Raw genomic sequence first — 26,901 nt, forward strand, 5'->3', positions numbered from 1 at the left:
ATTAAGAAAAGGATTAGAATGAAAACCTGTAGCCACTGGGGTCTCCAGGACTGGAGTTGGGGACCCCTGCTTTAGAGAATGTTGTGCATGAAAATCCCCAAACACTCACGGGAGTGAGGACAGGACTCTTAACCAAAGAATGACAGAGAGAAGCGAGTATTCAAATCAAAAAGTCATTACCGTGAGTCTTTAGATTTTCTGTTTATTTGTGCACAAATAATTCCAGATGGACTATTCAACAATATTTTAGCAAAAAAGCATTCACTTTGCACATTTTGAGCAAGGGACTGACTGTACAACAGACATGTGGACAATGCAAGTTTTTCTTATTTCCTTTATCTCTCCATTCTGCATGAAAATATGACATTAAAAATGTTCTTGGCCACGTCAACAAAGTACATGTAAAACAAAACATTTTTGGGAGGAGTATTCTTTTAAGGATGATATTTAGAACATTTTGAATTTCACATGAGATTAATGAAGTGTATCTAATCTAACCTGATGCTAGAAAAATATTTAAATGCATATGGCATATTTAAATGCAAACGTGTTTACAGATAGATATGCACAACTTATATTTAATAAAGTGTAATGTTTTTTCTCAAAAAGAGGAAAAAGTCCCTTAGAAGGAGTTTTATTAAAGTGAAAACCTGCAGCTACTGCGGCCCTACTTGATTACAAATGAGCTATTCGGTGCTGACGGATATGCACAGTTGATACGGAGCTTTCCAATTGGTGGTAAGATCTGTATTTTGCAAAATATCAACGGTGGAAATACTTAACATCGGATATACCATGAATATTATTCATTTTGTCATGTTAACGCCTTCTAGTGTCACGTAGCAAAGTATGAGTTTACCAAAAGACGCAGACCCAACGAACATTCATTTCTGTCAGCCGCAGGCGCAGGCATCCGCGTCTCAAGCTGGGAGGGGCTTCATTTCACTTGACAAGGCGTTGGACCAATAGGAAGTGAGTACGTCACTTGCGGACGGAAGGGTTTGCGAAGGAGGCGGGTAGTGACTCACTATGCCCTGGCGTACCCGAGCAGTGAGTGCACTGCGTGCAGCTGGACTGTTGTCGCTGATTTTAACAGAGTGCGTTTTGCAAACTTACGATGGCCGACAGTAGAGACAAAGCTGCAGACCAGATGAAGCTGTGGAAGGAGAGCAGGGGCTCTCAGGTAATGCTGGATTTGTATTCGTTTTTTGCGTCGTGAATGCAGCATTGTGCTGGTTTCCTACAAGGAGGCCTCCATACTAAGCTGGCATCGTGCAGTATGAGATACGTATACAGTAAAATGTACAAAATGTGCATGCAGATGGCTTTATGCATATATTAGTTTAAAAAGTGTTTTCCCCCCCATAGTAAAATAGCAAAAGTAAAATGGTAAGATGAAAGAGAAGAAGGTGAAATAGGCGTCCAGTGTCCAAGGAAGCTCCTCACTACCTGACTTGACTGTGTTTGCTCTCTGGCAATAGGCTGGTAACTCGAACGTTGTCGGTTCGAATCCCAGCAGTGACAGAAGCAATGCTATTCTGTTGGGCCCTTCATCAAGGCCCTTAATCTAACCAATTACCCCAGGGGCGCTTTACAAATAGCTGACCTTGCATTCTGATCCCAAAACCCCGTGCGTCTCTGCAGAGTAAGTTGAGGTATGCGAAAAATGACAGTTTCCTAATACAATAATTTGCATACGGCGAATAAAGGACTACAATAAATCACTTTGTTGTTCTCTTGGAACAGTCGCCTTCAGGCATGCGCAGAAGCTAGATGTGTTTGGTAAGGCGTCTCCTTTGTCGTTTTTTTAAATCGACTGCGCACCAACGGGTTTTTATTTTGAGAAGTGCTATCATTTTTCATTAGGCTCATATCTTACATTTTGTTTTATACTATTAGATTCATTTATTTCTCCGAAACTTTTACAATATGTTTTACAAGCTACAGGTGTAGTACAGTTTTGCCCATAATTCTGTTGGACCAGCGGCAGACAAAATTTTGGAGTGTGAACGATTTTATATAGTGCCTTTTAATCGTAAATACCAGCACTGAGTACTTTACAAGTACACGAAACGCCATCTGTGTTTGGGTTGAGTCAGCACTGGCAGTGGAAGTAACTCATTCAAGCTGACTCGGTAGTAGAGACGGAACTGGTAGCCCTCTAGTTTTATATAGCGCCTTTCCATAGTGAATGCCATCTCAAAATGCTCTACAAACACAGAACAATAATGTACATACTGGTGATTCAGGTCACTCCTTCAAAGTCAAACGCTGGATCGGTGATAAGAATTTAGATTAGATTAGAGATCTTTATTGTTGCATACACTGTGAGTATAGTGATTTATTGTGCCAAAGTTGCAGGCTGAGCTGGCAGGGTTATGTACAGACAATTAGGTGATGAATAAATAAGAGCAGCAGTAGATAAATAATACAGTAAATAAGAAGTAAGTACAAAACAACTGTACAGACATGGATTTTGTTAAACAGTAGGAGTAAAAAATAGATGGCAAGTACACATGTAATGCACTGTGCAATTACACATACAGTAAACCCTCGTTTATCACGGTAAATGCGTTCCAGACTCTACCGTGATCAATGAATGTTCGCGAAGTAGGATTCTTTATTTATAAATCGCATATTTTCGCACTTACCTTCTAAATACGTTTTTTAACATTATTAGAGCCCTCTAAACATGAAATAACACGCTTTAGTCACCATTACACTCGTATTACCCAATATAGTAGAGAAAATAAGACATATTAGACATTACAAATATCATATTATTACTAGGCTCACCCGCCTTTTAAGGCGACCAACTTTTATCCTCAATTTTTGTGCGCTCCATGTGTACATCAGGCATGTAAGTGTAGGGAATGAGAACATCAAAGTGCCTATTCATAACATCTCCCGAAAACCTAAGTTTTTTTTATCCCCTTGAGTGCCTGTCCAAAGTCGTACATTGTCAGCCCAAATCTGTACCTCTAAAGACGGAGTTTCATGCACTAAATAAGCTATAGATGAGAATAAGCAAGCACCATCTCCCCTGATATTTACTATGCGGTGAGGCATTTGTACTCCATCAACATTCATTATTTCCAGAGACATAATTTTGTCTATTTTTCCAGCGCATTGCGCACAAAAGCAAGGGAACGATGGGCGCACCAGAACTCTGCTCACATCGCGTCACTTTGTACTGCAAGCCGCAAGTAGTAAGTCTGTAATAAGCGGAATACCGCTGCACTTTGCACTCATGAGACGAAAGGACAATCCCGAACGCTTTTATATACAGTGGTGTGAAAAACTATTTGCCCCCTTCCTGATTTCTTATTCTTTTGCATGTTTGTCACACAAAATGTTTCTGATCATCAAACACATTTAACCATTAGTCAAATATAACACAAGTAAACACAAAATGCAGTTTTTAAATGATGGTTTTTATTATTTAGGAGAAAAAAAAATCCAAACCTACATGGCCCTGTGTGAAAAAGTAATTGCCCCCTTGTAAAAAATAACCTAACTGTGGTGTATCACACCTGAGTTCAATTTCCGTAGCCACCCCCAGGCCTGATTACTGCCACACCTGTTTCAATCAAGAAATCACTTCAATAGGAGCTGCCTGACACAGAGAAGTAGACCAAAAGCACCTCAAAAGCTAGACATCATGCCAAGATCCAAAGAAATTCAGGAACAAATGAGAACAGAAGTAATTGAGATCTATCAGTCTGGTAAAGGTTATAAAGCCATTTCTAAAGCTTTGGGACTCCAGCGAACCACAGTGAGAGCCATTATCCACAAATGGCAAAAACATGGAACAGTGGTGAACCTTCCCAGGAGTGGCTGGTCGACCAAAATTACCCCAAGAGCGCAGAGACGACTCATCCGAGAGGTCACAAAAGACCCCAGGACAACGTCTAAAGAACTGCAGGCCTCACTTGCCTCAATTAAGGCCAGTGTTCACGACTCCACCATAAGAAAGAGACTGGGCAAAAACAGCCTGCATGGCAGATTTCCAAGACGCAAACCACTGTTAAGCAAAAAGAACATTAGGGCTCGTCTCAATTTTGCTAGGAAACATCTCAATGATTGCCAAGACTTTTGGGAAAATACCTTGTGGACTGATGAGACAAAAGTTGAACTTTTTGGAAGGCAAATGTCCCGCTACATCTGGCGAAAAGGAACACAGCATTTCAGAAAAGAACATCATACCAACAGTAAAATATGGTTGTGGTAGTGTGATGGTCTGGGGTTGTTTTGCTTCTTCAGGACCTGGAAGGCTTGCTGTGATAGATGGAACCATGAATTCTACTGTCTACCAAAAAATCCTGAAGGAGAATGTCCGGCCATCTGTTCGTCAACTCAAGCTGAAGCGATCTTGGGTGCTGCAACAGGACAATGACCCAAAACACACCAGCAAATCCACCTCTGAATGGCTGAAGAAAAACAAAATGAAGACTTTGGAGTGGCCTAGTCAAAGTCCTGACCTGAATCCAATTGAGATGCTATGGCATGACCTTAAAAAGGAGGTTCATGCTAGAAAACCCTCAAATAAAGCTGAATTACAACAATTCTGCAAAGATGAGTTGGCCAAAATTCCTCCAGAGCGGTAAAGACTCATTGCAAGTTATCGCAAACGCTTGATTGCAGTTATTGCTGCTAAGGGTGGCCCAACCAGTTATTAGGTTCAGGGGGCAATTACTTTTTCACACAGGGCCATGTAGGTTTGGATTTTTTCTCCCTAAATAATAAAAACCATCATTTAAAAACTGCATTTTATGTTTACTTGTGTTATATTTGACTAATGGTTAAATGTGTTTGATGATCAGAAACATTTTGTGTGACAAACATGCAAAAGAATAAGAAATCAGGAAGGGGGCAAATAGTTTTTCACACCACTGTAGTAGATTATTGTACTGTACATTTAATTGTACACACACACACACAGTTCTTACACACAACCACTAATCTATGAAGGCACAACCTCAGAAGGAGAGTCTTCAGGTGGTGCAGTATCTTCAGCAGGTGCGTCTTCGTCTTCTTACGCTGAAGGAGTACTAGGAGTAGGCAGTGGGTGTCTGGGTGCGCGGCTGAAGAACATCTTGATAGGCAGTTGCTGGCGCTGTCTTTTCATATGCGTAAGGAGGATTTTGTAGGGTATTGCCATCTTTGATCATATCCAAGAGTTTCACCTTCTCCCAGATAGTAAGCATCTTCCTCCGGCGCGCAGCTTTATTGTCAGAAGGCTTAGAAAAAGCAGCACGTTTAGGAGCCATCGTGGGGCTTAGATAAAAGTTCTCAGAAAGCGCATGCGTAGTGACGTAAGTGTGTATGAGAAAAAATCGCAAAAGAGTGAAGCCGCGAAAGTCGAAGCGTGATATAGCTAAGGATCACTGTACTGTAAATCAGCATTTGGGTCCAGTGTAGGGTATGTAAGATTAGGTTGGACTGAGATTAAGACTCGACGTACAGTACAACCTTGAATTGCTGCATCATACACGGGGATTAACACTAACAGTCGACCACTTTACTCAAGATTGTCACACTCGGGTCACAGAGGGCCACAGTGGCTGCTGGTTTTCTTCCAACCACTTCCTTAATTAGTAATCAGTTACTGTTGCTAATGGAACAGACATATTTTGCAAAGATTTAAAATATCTTGCCTTTTATGATTCAGGACCCCTTTTTTTTTTTTACCAGCACCCAAGCAATAATTAAATTTTTAATTCAATTCAGTTTTTGTATATCTTACTTGACTGAGTGCAGGCTCAGAGTGCTATAAAACGTTCACAGATAAAATGCAAAAAATAAACTTTACAAATTATATAATGTGTATATGAAGGAAATTTTATGTATTTTATTCCATATGTGTTTCTATATACAGTCAAACTTGGTTATAGTGAGTCTGATGGGGCCGACACTATTTGCTCGTTCTAAGCGGAATTCGCGGAAATGTCAATATACTATTTTCTAAGAAAGTCCAAAATACTTCTTTGTTTTAAACTTTGTAATCTACAGTCACGCAGTTTGCCTCTTAAAACACATAATGCATCCAACACTTGGGGTTTTTTTTGCGTCCGTCCCTTGAAAAAATACCATCAATCCTTTGCTGGCGTTTTCAACGTCAAACAATGTTGGTAAACTGCGTTCTGCTAAATCCAATATGCCAGCGGCATCTTCCTCCTTGTCATCTTCATCGTCATCTTCTTTTTGAAGAAACGCATTTATGATTCCGTTTTCAGTAGGAATTCCGCTAGTAAACAATTCATCATCCACATGTTGATAGTCGTAATAATTTACATTATTAATTTTAAAATTGTTTTGGCGAACCCATATACAGTAGATATGGGTTCTATATGGCAATTCATCCTCTTCATCAAAAATATCAGATGTTGATTTCCTGAAGCAATTCTGTATGGCAACCATTGTCACATTGTTCCAGGCATCAGGTAAGAAATTTATTGTATGTTGAAATTTATTCTGCTAGTGGCTCGCAAAAAGTCCAGGATGTGGTCAAGAGTTGTTCGTAATAGCCGAGGTTTCACTTGTTATAACAGGGCAAATTTACATGTGAATAGCTGGTATATCGTTCAAAAATATTTTTTTTCATTATAACTGAGCTCGTTAAAACCGAGTTTGACTGTATTATAGCCAGTTTTATGCATACAGTCATATGAAAAAGTTTGGGAACCCCTCTCAGCCTGCATAATTACTTTCAACAAGAAAGATAACAGTGGTATGTCTTTCATTTCCTAGGAACATCTGAGCACTGAGGTGTTTTCTGTACTAAGATGTTTAGTGAAGCAGTATTTAGTTGTATGAAATTAAATCAAATGTGAAAAACTGGCTGTGCACATATGTGGGTCCCCTTGTCATTTTGCTGATTTGAATGCCTGTCGCTGCTCAATGCTGATTACTGGCAACACCAAATTGGTTTGATTATCTCTTTAAGCCTTGAACTTCATAGACAGGAGTGTCCAGTCATGAGTAGTAAAAGGTATTTAAGGTGGTCAATTGCAAGTTGTGCTTCCTTCCCTTTGACTCTCTTCTGAAGAGTGACAGACAGCATGGGATCCTCAAAGCAACTCTCCAAAGATCTGAAAACAAAGATTGTTGAGTCTCCTGGTTTAGGGGAAGGCTACAAAAAGCGATCTCAGAGGTTTAAACTGTCAGTTTCAACTGTAAGGAATGGAATCAGGAAATGGAAGGCCACAGGCACAGTTGCTGTTAAACCAACTTAGGTCTGACAGGCCAAGAAAAATACAGGAGTGGCATATGAGCAGGATTGTGAGAATGGTTACAGACAACCCACAGATCACCTCCAAAGACCTGCAAGAACATCTCGCTGCAGATGGTGTATCTGTACATCGTTCTACAATTCAGTGCAATTTGAACAAAGAACATCTGTATGTCAGGGTGATGAGTAAGAAGCCCTTTCTGCACTCACACCACAAACAGAGTCGCTTGTTGTATGCCAATTCTCATTTAGACAAGCCAGAGTCATACTGGAACAAAGAACTTTGGACTGATGAGACAAAAATGGAGTTATTTAGTCAGAACAAAAAGCGCTTTGCATGGCGGAAGAACAACACCGCATTCCAATAAAAACACCTGCTGCCTACTGTCAAATTTGGTGGAGGTCCCATCATGCTGTGGGGCTGTGTGGCTAGTTCAGGGACTGGGGCCCTTGTTAAAGTCGAGGGTCGGATGAATTCAACCCAATATCAACAAATTCTTCAGGATAATGTTCAAGGATCAGTCACAAAGTTGAAGTCACGCAGGGGTTGGATATTCCAACAAGACAATGACCCAAAACACAAAGTCATTCATGCAGGGGGAGAAGTACAATGTTCTGGAATGGCCGTCGCAGTCCCCCGACTTGAATGTCATCAAAAATCTATGGGATGATTTGAAGCAGGCTGTCCATACTCGGCAGCCATCAGATTGAACTGAACTGGAGAGATTTTGTATGGAAGAGTGGGGTCAGAAATACCTCCATCCAGAGTCCAGACACTCATCAAAGGCTGTAGGAGGACAGCGTCTAGAGGCTCAAAGGAGCAAAAGGAGGCTCAACTAAGTATTGATGTCATATCTCTGTTGGGTGCCCAGATTTATGCATCTGTCTAATTTTGCTATGATGCATATCGCATATTTTCTGTTAATCCAATAAACTTAATGCCACTGCTGAAATCCTACTGTTTCCATAAGGCATATCATTTATTAAAAGGAAGTTTCTACTTTGAAAGCTCAGCCAATGATAAACAAAAATCCAAAGAATTAAGAGGGGTTCCCAAAGTTTTTCATATGACTGTATGTATATGTCCATATAGTGGATTCATTAATCATTCAGATCTTTTCCCATTCTGCACACTGTGTTGTAGATTTAGGTCTAAATTGATACGTGTGCCTTTTTGCCAATCAATTTAAACTCAATAACCCATACTGACAGTGAAAACATGTTTTCAGAAAGGTTTACTAATGTATTAAAAATCAAAAATTGAAATTTCTCATTCAAAGAACTATTCCGACTCTTTAATCAGTTCTTTGCAGAAGCTCCCCGCATGGTGGAGACTTGTCCCAAAGCCACTCCAGGCTTGTCTTGATTGTATGCTTTTGGTCATTGTGAACTGTCTGTGGTGGCATGCACTCTGGAGCAGATTTTCTTCAAGGTCTTCGCTGTATTTATCCTTCCCACAGTTCAAACCAGTCGTCCTGCCCTACTGCCTAGAAGCACCACCACATAAGATGATGCTGCCACAAACAGGCTCCACCATAGAGGTGGTATTAGGCTGGTGATGAGCAGTGCCTTTGCCAGACATAATGCTTGGAAGGCTTCCCCAAAAAAGGCCAGACAGTATTTTTCCACATGCACTCTGAGTCCTTTAAATGCCGTCATATGCCTTTTACTCAAGAGTGGCTTCCTTCTAGCCTGAAGTTCTGTTACAACAACAACAACAACATTTATTTATATAGCACATTTTCATACAAACAGTAGCTCAAAGTGCTTTACATAATAAATAGAAAAATAAAAGACACAATTATAAAACAAAATAAATCAACATTAATTAACATCGAATAAGAGTAAGGTTCAATGGCCAGGGGGGACAGAAAAAACAAAAAAACACCAGACGGCTGGAGAAAAAAATAAAATCTGTAGGGATTCCAGACCACAGGACCACCCAGTCCCCTCTGGGCATTCTACCTAACATAAATGAAACAGTCCTCTTTGGATTTAGGGTTCTCACGGAAGGACTTGATGATGTGGCCATTGGGTTCTAAAGCCCTTCTTTCCTGGTTACTCAGTTTTTTCTGGACAGTGGTATTAAACGTATTCAGTTTCACAATTATTCAGGCCACTAGAAACACTCAAAAGTGTTACATATGGTTGTATTCCCTCACCCTCATCTATGCCTCACCACAATTTGATCATGAAGGTCTACAGAGAGTTCCTTGAACTTGATGGTTTGGTTTTTGTCCTGACATGCAGTGTGAATTGTAGGACCTCACATACAAAGGTATACGTGTGTCTTTTATAAACGATGTGTTGTCAATTTTATTTGTCACAGGTGGAGTCCTGTCGAGATCTCTAGGAGATTTAAAGCAAACAGGATACGCCTGACCCTAATTTGGAGTACCACAGAAAAGGGTTCTGAATACTTATACAAAGGAACGATTCCACCTTTTCTTTGGTAATACATTTTTAACCCTTTTTCAAAACATATTTTCACTTTGTCATTACGGGTTATAGATTGATAGACAAAATCGCACAGTTATCCATTTAAAATTAAATCTACAACACAATAAAGTGCACAGAAGGTGAAGGGGTCCAAATACTTTCTGAATCCACTGAATATGCACCAATACCTTTGCAGAGTGATTTTGGAACATTTTCTTAGAAGAAATCCATGACATACAGATACACACTTGTTTAAACATACTACCAAATAAAGTAGTTGCAAAGTGAGCAACTTAAATGGAACCCATAATATATTTAAAATAGCAGTAACTTTAATGTATAATAGTGATGGGGAAAATGAAGCCGCATGAAGCTTTGAGGCTTTCTTTGTATTTGTGCCAAAAAAAGATTTGAAGCTTTGAAGCCTCGGCCCCAGTTTGAACAGCGACATCTGGTGGTTAACTGAGAGCGTAAGAGCGTAAGTGAAGGAGCACTCACTGTTTCAGTCTCAAGCCATCTGATCATTGTTTGACTACTGGTTAAGGAGAAAAGAAATAATTAGGGGTTCTGAGTCATAAAAAGCAAGTCAATTAAAGCAAAAGAAGTAAGTTCCATTAACAGTAGTCAGTCAGTCATTAACCAACCCGCTATATCCTAACACAGGGCTCACGGGGGTCTGCTGGAGCCAATTCCAGCCAACACAGGGCGCAAGACAGGAACAAACCCCGGGCAGGGTGCCAGCCCACCATAGGGCACACTTGGGACAATTTAAGATCGCCAGTGCACCTAACCGGCATGTCTTTGGACTGTGGGAGGAAACCCACGCGGACACTGGGAGAACATGCAAACTCCACGCAGGGAGGTCCTGGGAAGCAAACCCAAGTAATTAGTTATAATTGAGAAAGTGGCAGGAATGAAGGCCTGTAGCCACAACCATCATTCCCGATCCGAGATTGGAACCCTTGCTGTACACCACTGGGCACTACTTACCTTTTAGGTACAGTTAGTGGATTGTTTAATACATATGCTGTATTGACAAGTCTAATACCAGAAAATTGAGATTTGTTAAATGGATTGATAAATTGTATTCCAGACAAAATTAAATATCAGTCAGTTTAGTTGACAGTGATTTTAAGTAGCCTGTTAAAGTTTTAGTACATCTACCAGAGAACTTGTTGGTGATACTCTCTAATATTTTTTACAGTGTCGGTGTAGTATAGATTAATATGTTTTCTTTTTGTCCCTCATGTGTGTCACGGGAGTTTAGAAAAAGAGAACTTTAATCTCCGATTTAGGATTTGCAATCACTGGAATTTAAACTTTGTCCTGCCTGTTGCATAAGTTGTTTGTTGTACTGTAGTTTGAGAGCAAAGGTATCTGATTTGTTTTTTTGAAATTTATTTGCAGAATTGCGAGACAATTATAGAAACAGATGACAGAAGCAAATATATATAGGATTCTGGAAATATTCCATCTAACATTTCTCTGTTTTATACTTCTGTGCAGAATCCCAGTTTATTGTGATCCTACTGGTTCCAGAGCTGTCCATACACAGTATATAGTAACTGCTGTTTCGTTTTTCAGGTTGAAGTTAAAAATGTAATTTTCCTTTTGTAGCAAGCAGAGCTGAATTGTTTCTCACTTTTATTAACAGAGCAACAATACTGTAAATATATTCAATACTGTATTTAATATTCCATTTTAAAATATTCTTCCACTTATATTTAGTATCCTGTTTTTTATCCAGCTAATTAGTGGGGAGTGCCAAAACATAAGGACTCAACAGCTCAGATGTAAAGCAGTAACCAGACCTGGAAGTGGTACCATTGCAGAGATTATGTAGTATGAATCGGAGAAAATAAACCCTCTGTGAAGAAGAAGAAGAAACAGCCGCACAGTCAGAAGGCCAGTTAGTTACTTGAGCCAAATGAGTTCCCCTTAGGATCCACTGGTTCATGATGGTGGTTTTTATTTATTTACTAACCACGCTTCTTTTAACTTCACCTGTTTGTTGTCTGGTATAAATCCTGTAATTGATATTTAACCCACTTCCTGTTGTCCAAATGACTTGAAATTTTGCATACTTACTCACTTCCGATGACAATAAACAAATCAGTAATTAGTTTCACTAATTGAGCAATTACTCCATGTTAATTAAGAAATGAAATTTTCATATGAAGAATAGTTCAAGGTTTCACCAACAAGTAATGGTGCTGGTAATGGATAGAAATTTCAAAGGAAGTGTTAACATATTGATTAGATAGATAGATACTTTATTAATCCCAAGGGGAAATTCACATAATCCAGCAGCAGTATACTGATACAAAAAACAATATTAAATTAAAGAGTAATAAAAATGCATGTAAAAACAGACAATAACTTTGTATAATGTTAGCATTTACCACCCGGGTGGAATTAGAGTCGCATAGTGTGGGGAGGAACGATCGCCTCAGTCTGTCAGTGGAGCAGGACAGTGACAAAAGTCTGTCACTGAAGCTGCTCCTCTGTCTGGAGATGACACTGTTCAGTGGATGCAGTGGATTCTCCATGATTGACAGGAGTTTGCTTAGTGCCCGCCGCTCTGCCACAGATGTTAAACTGTCCAACTTTATTCCTACAATAGAGCCTGCCTTCTTAACAAGTTTGTTCAGGTGTGAGGCGTCCTTCTTCTTTATGCTGCCTCCCCAGCACACCACCGTATAGAAGAGGGCACTCACCACAACCGTCTGGTAGAACATCTGCAGCATCTTATTGCAGATGTTGAAGGACGCCAACCTTCTCAGAAAGTATAGTCTGTTCTGTCCTTTCTTACACAGAGCATCAGTATTGGCAGTCCAGTCCAATTTGTCATCCAGCTACACTCCCAGGTATTTATAGGTCTGCACCCTCTGCACACAGTCACCTCTGATGATCACAGGGTCCATGAGGGGCCTGGGCCTCCTAAAATCCACCACCAGCTCCTTGGTCTTGCTGGTGTTCAGGTGTAAGTGGTTTGAGTGCACCATTTAACAAAGTCTTTGATTAGTTCCTGTACTCCTCCTCCTGCCCACTCCTGATGCAGCCCACAATAGCAGTGTCATCAGCAACTTTGCACATGGCAGGACCGAGTCATATTGGAAGTCTGATGTATAGATTGAACAGGACCGAGAAAGTACAGTCCCCTGTGGCCTCCTGTGTTGCTGACCACAATGTCAGACCTGCAGTTCCCAAGACGCACATATTGAGGTCTGTCTGTAAGATAGTCCACAATCCATGCCACCAGGTGTGAGTCTACTCCCATCTCAGTCAGCTTGTCCCTAAGGAGCAGAGGTTGGATGGTGTTGAAGGCGCTAGAGAAGTCCAAAACATAATTCTTACAGCACCACTGCCTCTGTCCAAGTGGGAGAGGGATCGTGTAGCATATAGATGATGGCATCCTCCGCTCCCACCTTCTCCTGGTATGCAACTGCAGAGGGTCGAGGGTGGCGGACCTGTGGCCTCAGGTGGTGAAGCAGCAGCCGCTCCATGGTCTTCATCACATGTGACGTCAGAGCAACAGGCCGGAAGTCATTCAGCTCACTAGGACGTGATACCTTTGGGACAGGAGTGATACAAGATGTTTTCCAAAGCCTCGGACTCTCCCCTGTTCCAGGCTCAGGTTGAAGATGCGCTGTAGAGGACTCCCAGTTCCAACGCACAGGCCTTCAGCAGTCGTGGTGATACACCATCTGGACCCGCTGCTTTGCTGGCACAAAGTCTCTCAGCTCTCTGCTCACCTGGGCTGCTGTAATTGTGGGTGGGGATGTCTCACCTATGCTGGTATCAGCAGAAGGATGGTTGGAGGATGCAGTACTCCGAGGTGAGAGTGGGTAAGGTGATCAAACCTATTAAAGAAGTTGTTCATTTGGTTTGCTCCTCCATGTCTCTCTCGATGGTGGCACCCGCCGAGCTGCAGCCAGTGATAATCTTCATCCCATCCCACACTTCCTTCATGCTGTTGTTCTGCAACTTCTGCTCCAGCTTTCTCCTGTACTGCTCTTTGCCACCCTGAGCTGGACTCTGAGTTCCTTCTGCACGCACTTGAGCTCATGCTGATCACCACCTTTAAAAGCCCTTTTCTTCTGGTTCAAAAGGCCCTTGATGTCACTTGTAATCCATGGCTTGTTGTTAGCATAGCAGCATACTGTTCTTACTGGAACTACAATGTCCATACAGAAGTTGATGTAATCAGTAGTGCAGTCAACAGCCTCTTCAATGTTCTCACTATGTGATCCCAGTCTGTAGTTCCAGTCTCTCAGAACCTGCTCTGCCTCAGAGGACCACTTCCTGAATGAGCGTGTGGTTGTAGGTTGCTCCATCACTCATGGTTTGTAGTGAGGCTGAAGCAGAACCAGGTTATGATCTGCTTTCCCAAGCACAGGCAGCGGGTGGCGCTGTATGCGCCTTTAACGTTTGCATACAGTAGGTCGATAGTCCTGTTTCCCGGTGTTACAATCCACATACTGGGAGAAGGCAGGTAATGTTTTGTCCAGCGCTACATGGTTAAAGTCTCCAGCGATTAGCACAAGTGCCTCAGGGTGCTGCGCTTGTAACTTAGCAACTGCGAATGGATGATGTCACTCGCTATCTCTGCGTTCGCTTGAGGGGGGATGTAAACAATAACAGTAATCACGTGTCCAAACTCTCTGGGCAAGTAATAGGGACGCAGACTTACGGCCAACAGTTCATGTCCCTGCAGCAAGTGGAGATTTTAATGTTTATATGTCCATAGTTGCACCACTTTGTATTGACATAGAGAGGGAGTCCTCCTCCTTTCTTCTTCCGCAGGTACTTGCGCCTCTGTCCGCTCTAACTGTGCTAAACCCGGGTAGCTCCACGTTAGCATCTGGGATGGTAGACGTTAGCCACGTTTCACTAAAACACAGCAAGCTGCATTCTCTGTAGGTTCTGACATTTTTCACCAGCACAGCCAGTTCGTCGATCTTATTTGGTAGTGAGTTCACATTTCCCAGGATCACAGAAGGCACCGACGGTTTATAACGCCATTTTCTCTCAAGCTGCTTGGCTTTTATCTTATCTTTTATCTTTGCACCGGCTCGGCTGCCCCGATATCGTCTTCTTACCTCGTCAGGTAAATAAGGAACCACACCGGCGTGGGCATTTCTTCTCAGTGCTTTAAGTTGACTATTTGAATAGGCGTCTCGGCGTGTAAAAATCCATGTCAAGTAGTAAAAATAGTAAAAAGTGTCCAGGGAGCAATTCCACATAAAAGAAAGTGGTAGAAGTGATCAGTGAAATAGAGAAAAATAGAGATAAAAAGGTAAAAAGATAAAGTCATATACGGAGCTGCTGGAATGGCTGCCACTCGCTGCGGTGCCGGAAAAGGCCCAAAATTATTCTAAAACAAACCCAAGACTAAAAAGTTGAAAGTAATATCTCTATAAAAAATAATTTTTAAAACCATGCTTATATTGTTAAAAAGTGTTCTATGCTTTTATTTTACAAGTGATGTACAAGAGATTTATTCTTTTACTTTTTAGTACACTTTTTAACTTAATATAAGCTTGTTTTTTTAAAAAGTATTTTTTTTTTATATATATTATAGACCCAAATTGCCTACTCAATAAACAGGGCAAATCTAGAGTTGCTAGTTGGCCTAACATTCACATGTATTTTTGCATTAGACAAACAGTTACACAATCATGAGCAAATGTGTACAGTCGTGGCCAGAAATTCTGAGACTGACACAAGAATTGGTTTTCACAAAGTCTGCTGCTTCAGTGTTTTTAAATCTTTTTGTCAGATGTTTCTGTGGTGTACTGACGTAGAATTTCAAACATTTCAAAAGTTTCAAAGGCCTTTATTGACGATTACATGAAGTTTATGTGCAGAGTCAATATTTGCAGTGTTGGCCCTTCTTTCTTTTTCATGACCTCTGCAATTCACCCTGGCAGGCTGTCTTTCAATCAACTTCTGGGCCCAATCCTCACTGTTGGCAGCCCATTCCTGCTTAATCAATGCTTTGTCAGAATTGGTGAGCTTTTGTTTGTCCACCCGCCTCTTGAGGATTGACCACAAGTTCTCAATGTGAATTTCCCCTTGGGATTAATAAAGTGTCTATCTATCTATCCATCCATCCATCCATCCTGAGGAGTTTCCTGGCTATGGAGCCCAAATTTCGATGTTTTGTTCCCTGAGTCTATCACTTTTCTTATGCTGCGGTGGTCCATCATGCTGGAAAAGGCATTGTTGGTCACCACACTCTTGGATGGGTGGGAGAAGTTGCTCTCGGAGGATGTTTTGGTCCAATTCTTTATTCATGGTTGTGTTCTTAGGCCAAATTGTGAGTGAGCCCTGCACTCCTTTGGCTGAGAAGCAACCCCACACGTAAATTGTCTCAGGGTGCTTTACTGTTGGCATAACACAGGAGTGATGGTAGCGCCACTCACCTTTTCTTTTTTCCGCATGCCCCAAAAAATCTGTAAGGAGATTCATCAGAGAAAATGTCTTTCCCCCCAGCAGTCCATGCTCTGTACCTTTTGCAGAATATCAGTCTGTCCCTGATGTTTGTCTTTGCTGCCCTTCTTGACACCCACCAGGCCATCCTCCGGAAGTCTTCAGCTCACTCACACCTGCCTGTTGCCATTCCTGAGCGAGCTCTGCACTGGCAGTGCCCACAGCTGAATCAACTTTAGGAGACGGTCCTGGCGCTTGCTGGACTGACTTGGGCTCCCTGAAGCCTTCTTCACAACAATTGAACCTGTCTATTCTGACAGTCAGCGTGACTGAGTGATCTCCAGCCTTGTCCTCCTTGACACTCTCACCCGTGTTAACGAGAGGATCACTGAAATGACATCAGCAGGGCTGAAATGGTTTTTTTGCAATTGATTGCAGTTCACCTGATCACTCATCAGAACATTCTGGAGTCTATACAAATTGGCATCATAAAAACTGAGGCAGCAAACTTTGTGAAAAGTTTTGGTCACAACTGTATTTTAAACTCTGATAGTGAAGAGGCACAGGATGAAAGCCTAGTTTCTTGGAAATATGAGGCAGCAGTTTGCAAGACCATTGCCACCCCTACCTGGAACTAGATGGCAGTAAATATAAATGCCTGGTTTATTTTATGCATTGTCTTAGCATACAGTGACTTAAAATCCAATCATAAATTTTAGCCACAACCTTTGTTTTTGTCTTCAAACTCTTATTGATCTCATGTACTATTGCCTGTGTTTGTGAAATTCTAATTTAAAAATGGTCTGTATTTAAGAAGAGATGACACAAGTACATAATAGCGTACAGTATGCAATTTTTGTAATTCCACTACATCTTTAACTCTTTCAGGGCTCATGTTGACTTTTGCCGAAATTCAGGGGTAGAGGGATGGTTTCGGCTGTAAACTGCGACAAAACTTCCCCGTACTTTTTAGTTCGGCGCTCTCTTTGCTTGAAGGAAGGTTACGTAGCTTTGTTGATTTGACCTCGATTCCCAGCGTGTGCATGAGTAGTAAAGAGCAAACAGCCTCTAAAATGGTGTCGACATCAGGCGAGAGACTAAAGCAAATGTGCAAAGCAAAATACTCCACGGATGTTTTACATATCATCGCTGAATGTGACTCTGACTTTTCAGACTCTGAGTTTGATACAAGTGACCTGAAGATGGATATTCAAAAGGAAAGTGAAGTACCAGCATCAGCCTATCAGTTCTCAGCTCATCGTGGTGCTGAACACGTTCGTGTAGCTGGTATGCCTACAGCAGCGTTCGCCTGGCAGGACCACCACTTACAGCCATATGAAAAAGTTTGGGAACCCCTCTTAATTCTTTGGATTTTTGTTTCTCATTGGCTGAGCTTTCAAAGTAGCAACTTCCTTTGAATTTCTGACATGCCTTATGGACACAGTAGGATTTCAGCAGTGACATTAAGTTTATTGGATTAACAGAAAATATGCATCATAAAAAAATTAGACAGGTGCATAAATTTAAGCACCCCAACAGAGATATGACATCAATACTTAGTTGAGCCTCCTTTTGTTAATCTAACAGCCTCTAGACGCCTCCTATAGCCTTTGATGATTGTCTGGATTCTGGTTGGAGTTATTTTTGACTATTCTTCCATACAAAATCTCTCCAGTTCAGTTCCATTTGATGGCTGCCAAGCATGGACAGCCTGCTTCAAATCACCCCATAGATTTTCGATGATATTCAAGTCAGGGGACTGTGACGGCCATTCCAGAACATTGTACTTCTCCCTCTGCATGAATGCCTTTTGTGTTTTGGGTCATTGTCATGGTGGAATATCCAACCCTGTGTGACTTCAACTTTGTGACTGATCCTTGAACATTATCCTGAAGAATTGTTGATATTGGGTTGAATTCATCCGACCCTCGACTTTAACAAGGGCCCCAGTCCCTGAACTAGCCACACAGCCCCACAGCATGATGGAACCTCCACCAAATTTGACAGGAGGTAGCAGGTGTTTTTCTTGAAATGCGGTGTTCTTCTTCCGCCATGCAAAGAGCTTTTTGTTCTGATCAAATAACTCAATTTGTGTCTCATCAGTCCAAAGCACTTTGTTCCAAAATGAATCTGTCTTGTCTAAATGAGCATTGGCATACAACAAGCGACTCTGTTTGTGGCGCGAGTGCAGAAAGGGCTTCTTTCTCATAACCCTGCCATACAGATGTTCTTTGTTCAAATTGCGCTGAATTGTAGACCGATGTACAGATACACCATCTGCAGTGAGATGTTCTTGCAGGTCTTTGGAGGTGATCTGTGGGTTGTCTGTCACCATTCCCACAATCCTGAGCATATACCGCTCCTGTATTTTTCTTGGCCTGCAAGACCTGCTAAGTTTAACAGCAACTGTGCCTGTGGCCTTCCATTTCCTGATTCCATTCCTTACAGTTGAAACTGACAGTTTAAACCTCTGAGGTCGCTTTTTGTAGCCTTCCACTAAACCAGGAGACTCAATAATCTTTGTTTTCAGATCTTTTGAGAGTTGCTTTGAGGATCCCATGCTGTCTGTCACTCTTCAGAGGAGAGTCAAAGTGAAGCACAACTTGTAATTGACCACCTTAAATACCTTTGACCACTCATGATTGGACACTCCTGTCTATGAAGTTCAAGGCTTAAAGAGATAATCCAACCAATTTGGTGTTGCAAGTAATCAGCATTGAGCAGCGACAGGCATTCAAATCAGCACAATGACAAGGGGACCCACATTTGTGCACAGCCAGTTTTTCACATTTGATTTAATTTCATAACTAAATACTGCTTCACTAAAAATCTTTGTTTGGAAAACACCGCAGGACTCTGATGTTCCTAGGAAATGAAAGGCATACCACTGTTATCTTTTTTGTTGAAAGTAGAGTCAATTATTATGCAGGCTGAGAGGGGTTCCCAAACTTTTTCATATGACTATATGACTAGAGGTACAAACCATATTGCATCACACTTCGACTACCACTGTCGCCCACCTGCTGTGAAAAGACAGAGAGGTAGCCGACCCGCCGTGCATTACTGCTGGCTATCAAGCCGCCCCTGTGCAGCCACTGCTGCCAGAGATGCCGAACAAGCGCTAACAGCAGCCACAGCGTGTAGCGACAGACGTTTTATGTTGATTTATGCATGAAATCAGTGCAATGAGTGTTTTGGAAAAAATATTCAGCCCTCAAAGAGTTATTGCTTACCTTACTCAGAAAAATAGGTTGCTGCCTCCTTTTTCAATATTTTTAAAGGCTAAAGTACTGAAAAGTGTGGAGTCATTTCAGCTTCACATCTGGTAAGAAATCTGTGTCATGTTCTATGTGGAAGCATAACCATTAGCACCTGAAAAGAAGCACAATGAATTTCTTTCTAGCATGTGCTAATAACATATATTAGTGTAATGGTGATTCTGCTCTGATTCACAAGGATAATCCATGAATTCTCCTGTTTCTTATGGCAGTTTAAAATTCTCATCTGACAATGAAGAAATCGAGTCATCAGGAATATTTCTTTTCACATGTGCTGTGCAATATGTGATACTGTACATAGTGCTTCATTGATCCCCAAGGGGAAATTAACTTGTTCTAGTAGCAGACAATGTAAAGTTCTCATACACGTAGTGCAAATGTTTAAAATAACAAAGTGCAAGCCAATACAAAGTACACTTGGTAAAACATTTAATCTATAGTCGCTATGCTAATGTGTTTCTGATAACTAGCATAACAAGCTGTTCTACCACCGCTTGGCATACTGTGATGGATTAACACCTTGGCTCATCATGCGCCAGGGTACTGTGTCCTTTTTCTATGAAAATCATTTCAAACACACACCTTTTAGACATAAGAACTAGATTATAAGCAGGGCTGTTACCTAGAGAAATGAATTTGTCCTCGTTGAAGAAGTGCAATTCTTTGGAATAAGAGAGACGTTTTCTGTGTCAAGTATATAAAGTAGAAGGTAAGGGAGCAGGATTGCATTGTGTTTTAAATTAGTGCTGGGTGGTATGACCAAAATTCTATATTTTTTAATAATTATACCGGTTTCACGGTATTCAACGATATTTTTTTTTCCCCCATGCATGAGTGGATGTTAACCACATTTTCCACCGCAATTACTGCAGTAGACGGGCTAAGAATAACCTATTCCACTGTGTTGAGAATTGTACATTGTACAAAAACACATTTTAATGTGCACACAAGTATTAATCCAGGTTTGCACGGCCCCATAAAGTGATTAGTTTTGAAGGGGGTGGCATTAATGAAGAGAAGGAATCACATTGCATTATAGATGCAGTCAAAATATAGAGCCTTTTTATTGAACGCATTTTGCAAACAACTTAAACTATAATTTTGACAGCATATTTTCAACCATCCAAAGAAGCATTTAGACTCGGTAAAATATACAGAGGTGCTTGTCAGAAGTTGTATTGCACTGAACATCTCTTAGAAAAGGAATAGTAAATTTTTTTTTGTAAACCAACTACACTTTCTGTTAATGTTACAATCTCTGTCCACTGACACGTTAGCTATATGGATTGTAATGGCGTCGGTTATCTCGATCCACCGCTTGCTTTTTTTGTCATAGGCAGTACCTCTAGCAAACGCGTCTACAAGTGACGTCTGACTCGAGTGACCTCTAGAGGACGTGGAGGGTGACAATCTTAGTTCCACACATTCATGGTACTCCAAAGCATGTTTGTGGCTAAGGTGGTTCAGCAAATTGCTTGTGATGCCGCCTCCGGAAACATCTTTAGCTCAAGAGCATTTGCAGTAATTAGTTGTTTGGTCCACATCCGACCTTTTAAAACCAAAGTATCTCCAGACAACAGACACGGCTCCTTTTTTCTGCAAAAGTTCTTCTGTGTCATCATGTTCAACTTTATCGTCTGCTACAGCTTCAGTTTCACAATGTTCTCTGTCCATTTTTTTACCGCTCAATACTCCGCAACACTCTGTTGTATGCGTGTTTAGTGGTGTAGCAGTGAAAAAAGTCCCCCCCTTAAAACAGTTTCCCGCTGCGCCACGTTCCGAAACATTGTTTAGGCTGTTTAAACCGGTGTTGCAGTATAAGAAAAATCCATAGCATAACAAAAATAAAAAATGTTTTTTGGTATGAAACCGTATACCTCCCAACACTACTCTAAATACAGCATTTTGTAGTTTTATCACCTCTGCACAAGCCTGTATGTTTTTCCAGTGTCAAATGTGTTTTCTTCAATCCATATTTCACAGAAAGCAGAGACTCTGACAACAGGAGCAGGTATCCCAGTGGGGGACAAGTTGAACGCTCAGACTGTTGGACCGCGGGGCCCCCTTCTGGTTCAGGATGTTGTGTTTACTGATGAGATGGCACACTTTGACCGGGAACGCATCCCAGAGAGAGTAGTCCACGCTAAAGGTGCAGGTAAGTTTCAGTCCGGTTCAATGGATACACTGTAAGCTTGGTGGGTTCTCTACTTTATACTCCTCTGAAATGATACTTCTGTTAGCATCAGGTTTTATGCAGGAACATAAACACGTTTTTGCCACTGTGGGAACATTTTGTTGTGCAGTTTCAGTCAAATAAACTGAACAAACATCAGACAGGACTCTTAACTAGTGCCTGAGAGGGAGAGGAGAATCTTCTGTTTAAAAGCTTGATCCCGTGTGAACACGTTTCCTGTAGCTGGTAAGTAGGACAGCATCAGGCATGCCATAAGAAATCACTCAGTCCATAAAGGTTTAGTGAAAATTCAAACAGTCCACAGAAGAATAGAGAAGAGTTGTTACACACTTAGAATAAAAGGCAACAAAAAGGAAAAATGCTTCTTCTTGTTAAACTTCAGTTATTTCTATACATAAAGGTGAATTATTTCTCTGTGCTTTACTTCACATTCGGTATGTTCTAAATCAGGGGTGCCTACACTTTTTCGGCTCGCGAGCTACTTTTAAAATGACCAGGTGAAAATGATCTACTTGCGTTAAAAATGATAGATAGATATATACAGTGCATCTGGAAAGTATTCACAGCACATCACTTTTTCCACATTTTGTTATGTTACAGCCTTATTCCAAAATTGATTAAATTCATTTTTTTCCTCAGAATTCTACACACAACACCCCATAATGACAACGTGAAAAAAGTTTAATTGAGGTTTTTGCAAATTTATTAAAAATAAAAAAACTGAGAAATCCCATGTACATAAGTATTCACAGCCTTTGCTCAATACTTTGTCGATGCACCTTTGGCAGCAATTCCAGCCTCAAGTCTTTTTGAATATGATGCCACAAGCTTGGCACACCTATCCTTGGCCAGTTTCGCCCATTCCTCTTTGCAGCACCTCTCAAGCTCCATCAGGTTGGATGGGAAGCGTCGGTGCACAGCCATTTTAAGATCTCTCCAGAGATGTTCAGTCGGTTTCAAGTCTGATAGAACATCAGCAGCATCTTATTGCAGATGTTGAAGGGCGCCAGCCTTCTAAGGAAGTATAGTTGGCTATGTCCTCTCTTGCACAGTGCATCAGTATTGGCAGTCCAGTCCAATTTTGGAAGTCCGATGTATATAGGCTGAACAGGACCGGAGAAAGTCCAGTCCCCTGCGGTGCTCCTGTGTTGCTGACCACAATGTCAGACCTGCAGTTCCCAAGACGCACATACTGAGGTCTGTCTGTAAGATAGTCCTTGATCAATGCCACCAGGTATGAATCTACTCCCTTGTCTGCCAGCTTGTCCCTAAGGAGCAGAGGTTGGATGGTGTTAAAGGCCAGTACAGTAGAGAGTCAGCTTCCTAGCCATTAGTTCTGTGGTTAAATGACGTGTATGTTGCCTTCCTTTAATCAACATGGAAAATGCATTAGCATATTAAATACAGAGGAGTCGGGGAGTTGGAGTCAGAAGTACCAGAAACTAAGGAGTTGGAGTCAAAGGATTTATCTACCGACTCCACAGCCCTGCTGTAAACAATCGGAGTTAAAGGAGTTGGTGAATCTCTTTGCCAGAATTTGTAGTTGCTCTATCATGTGCTGAAACTTAGAGCAACTTCTCCTCTGTTACACATGTTCCGCTGTGCTATCTTAGAGAAAGTATTCTCATTAATTCTTGAATCTTTAAATGCTGTGATTAAAGATTTATGTGTGCAGAGCATGAGAACTCCCAGAGATTATACCATTCCTCTTGCCCACCTATCTTTGCTTTTATTTTATTTTTTTACTGTTTGCTATGTTTGGATAATTTCATATCCTGTGTCTCAAATCGAGGTTTCTTATTCCCTACTGCAAGTTATTATATAGATTTTGGTTATCCATCATAGTAATTTGAGTGTTATTTATGATGAAATTTACATATCATATGCATACGATATGTGCATATGGTTATATATGGTTGTCACCTGAAACAATTTTTGAAATGTATTATTAATTTATTTTGAGTCATTTTTACACTAAACTATATTTGTGTGGAAAAGATAAAAACAAAATGTGGTCACTGTGTGTGTGTTCCATGTGAAGTCGCAGTAGCATAGAAGCAATTAGAGTTCTTCCATTTTCACAATATTTACAAAATCTTTATAGAGTATGGCACTATTGTGGAACAGTAAGGTTCATGAGACAGGTAAAGTTCTTTTTAATATTCCATTTGAATAAAAAAAAACACAGCCTTTGATTCTATGAATCTCCCCCTTTAAAGAAAAGTGACTAAACTGTTTGTGGAAATGATACACACATTCTGATAAGTTAAATGGCAAACTGATTCATTTTGTCTGGGGTATCTGGATTTTAACAAATTCAGTACAGGAACTTGGAAAAATTTCAATTCACTATAGAATATTCAAACTAATAAATAAGAGTATGTTTAAAATTCAGATATGAATATGACACTAATGCATAATTGAGATATTAGGGCACAGCAGAACGTTCTTGCTTACAGTTTAAGGCATAATGAATTCTTACACGCATCTCCTTTTCTTTGTTTCACAGGTGCATTTGGCTACTTTGAAGTAACCCATGATATTACAAAGTATTGCAAAGCAAAGGTGTTTAGTCATATTGGCAAAAGGACACCCATTGCAGTGAGGTTTTCTACAGTTGGTAAGGAGATCATTTGTCACGTTTTAAATTTGTAACCCTGTACTTTTAATTTTTTACCTCCATGAAAATCTGGTGTTATGCAACTTTGCTTACAAACACAAGCAGTTATCTTAAAACTGTTAATTTACTGTAATGGATGTAAATAAGATTTTCTTAAATTACCATAGGGACTGTTATTCTGCAGTAAGTCAACTCAGATTTAATCCTGAAGTATCTGTTTTTTTGATTAAAGATCAATGGAGACCACAAATTATAAAATGGCTTAACATACATGTGTAAAAATAGCTACAACTTTGAAGACTTTGTTTCAGTACAAGAAGTGGATTGATATTTATTGAATGGCAGCTTTATTAATTTGAAGTCTCTGCATCAAAATACAACTTTTGTTGTTCCTGTTATTTATCTGAAGTGTTTATGGAGGGAACTAATACAGATTTGCCAAGACTAGCACATTTTTCATATTTCTAGTTTGTGTGGCTACCAACATGTAATGTTAAAATCTTGCCCAGAATTTCACTAGGTGGTAATGAAATAGTTTAAATTATTTAATTACTGAATGAAATTAATGCTCCTTTTGACAAATTCTGAGTAGGACAGAAAGATTTAACTACCTGAAAACTATGTTTATTTGCAAAAACATCATGTTTAATATTTCAGCCCTTGCCATGACACAAAAGAGCATCTGAATTGACAAAGTAAAATGGTGTAATACATGTTTCCTAGTGTGCACCTGCTTGATTAAATTTTACTTTCCCTTTCTGTCACTATGTTTCTGTAGCTGGCGAGTCTGGCTCTGCTGATACTGTTCGTGATCCCCGTGGCTTTGCTTTGAAGTTCTACACAGAAGATGGGAACTGGGACCTCACCGGAAACAATACTCCTATCTTTTTTATCCGTGATCCTTTGCTGGTTAGTGACATGTCTTAATACATCACAAATATCATAAAGAAGGAAAAAAAAATATTTTTGTACAAATTTTTTTTAAAAAGTGCTTCTTTTTGATGAAGGAGAGAGGTCTGTGTAAAAGATTTTCCCAAATGTGGTGTTTTTTATTTTATTATAACAAAGCAATCAAATACACTAATATATGGAAGAAAAAAAAGTAGAATGATCCAGACGCAAATATTAGGTCCAAGGCTAATTTTTTGCAGTACTGTAAAGGGGGTTCCTGTTGTACTCTATCAAGTGTTTTATCCAGAGACAGCTAGATTTTAGAAACTAAGATGGTGATGGGATGTATAGTATATGCTACAAGTCAAATCTAGGCAAAATGTCTAACTTTAACAAATTCAGTTTGATCCTATGATATAGGTGAAGAGTACACATTATATTTGCTAAAGCTTTTACCAAAAGTTTGAAATCATTATTCAGTAACAAGTTTGGTCTAGAAGATGCACATTCCAGTGAGTCTGTATTCTTCTTTGGAAAAGCAATAATTGATGCTTGGTGTAAAGTGTGGGGCAGGATATTATATTTCAGTGCAAATACGTGACATTGGTCCTCTTAAAAGGGAACTTCAGAGTATGTACACTGTTCATCACTTTTGAGTTTTAATATGTTTGTCATGATAATGCACGCTATCATAAGAGCTTGGTGATATGAATTATTATACACGTGAGACATCATTTATCTGGTTTGGCTGTATTTCCTTACTTGATCACCTGTGCCATTAAGATATCTCATTATGTATATGCAAATATTCTAAAATCCAAAAATATGTACAATTTGAAATACTTCTAATCGCAGGCATTTTGGATTAACACTAGAATTACCAGAGCCTACGAAAAAACTTGTAGATCCAGCCCACCTTAAATCGCTTCTTAAATCCGTTCACACCTCTCCGTCAGCATCTTTTGTCATCTAAATGTGCTGATAAAGAGAACGTACACAAACTACTCCCAGCTCATGCCTTGATTGATTATCTGGGAGTGAAGTTGAGTTTTAGAGTGGAAATAATATGATAGTTATTTGGAACACACGCATTTCATGTATGTTCCGTTTCTACAGTAATCTGTGTAAATACATTGTTAAAACAGAAACGTTTTCATATTTTAGTAATAAATGTTACAAAATGTAGGCATAAACTATAAAATGTGTGAAGCCTGAAGTCCAAACATCAAATAAACACTTTCACAAAAGGTTCAAGAACGATACAACAGCTTCCGTGGTGCACTGTTAAGATTTGTTGACTCCAAATGCAATAGGCCTGCCGTGCTACAGAAACCTAAGTTTGATTCCCCATTGGGGAGAAAATGTTTTTTTTTTTCTTTTTGACCTTTGCCGTTCTGCCTGCCTGCCTGCACTCCCTGTCTATCTATATAGTAATAACAGTAATTTTATTATTATATAACAGCTTCCCTGTCTGCCTATCATAAAGTGCCTTTCCTTTCTATCTATCTATATATCTATACCCTTAGCTGTTTTTTTTACATATCTATTATACAGTGCCTATGGGGTGCCAAACAGGCAATTACAATGATTTTTAGAATATATAAAGTCATTCCTGAATATATAAAGTCAGCGTCGGAATTTATAACCTCATTTCTGAATATATAAATTTAAAGTCAGATTATATTGATATTGATTGAAACGACTCGGGCACCTTTTTAGTTAACTCAATGAGTTCCTAATACAACGTAATGAACTAAGTTCATAAAAACATCTTCAGAAAAATATTTTTTAAAAACCCACTGTTCAGTTAATT

At 40.1% G+C, this 26,901-nt stretch overlaps 1 protein-coding gene across 1 annotated transcript in view; it reads left to right on the forward strand.

The window, feature by feature from the left end:
* The first annotated feature begins 1,017 nt into the window (after positions 1-1,017).
* Positions 1,018-26,901, forward strand: part of cat (catalase) — a 48,956-nt gene continuing 23,072 nt past the window's right edge. The window contains exons 1-4 of the mRNA XM_039744329.1: positions 1,018-1,183; positions 21,367-21,538; positions 24,087-24,197; positions 24,976-25,106. Coding sequence (XP_039600263.1) covers positions 1,118-1,183; positions 21,367-21,538; positions 24,087-24,197; positions 24,976-25,106 — 480 coding nt within the window. The 5' untranslated portion in view covers positions 1,018-1,117. The remainder of the gene's footprint in view (positions 1,184-21,366; positions 21,539-24,086; positions 24,198-24,975; positions 25,107-26,901) is intronic.

This window comes from Polypterus senegalus, chromosome 1 (genome assembly GCF_016835505.1).
Source record: "Polypterus senegalus isolate Bchr_013 chromosome 1, ASM1683550v1, whole genome shotgun sequence".
NCBI lineage: Eukaryota > Metazoa > Chordata > Cladistia > Polypteriformes > Polypteridae > Polypterus > Polypterus senegalus.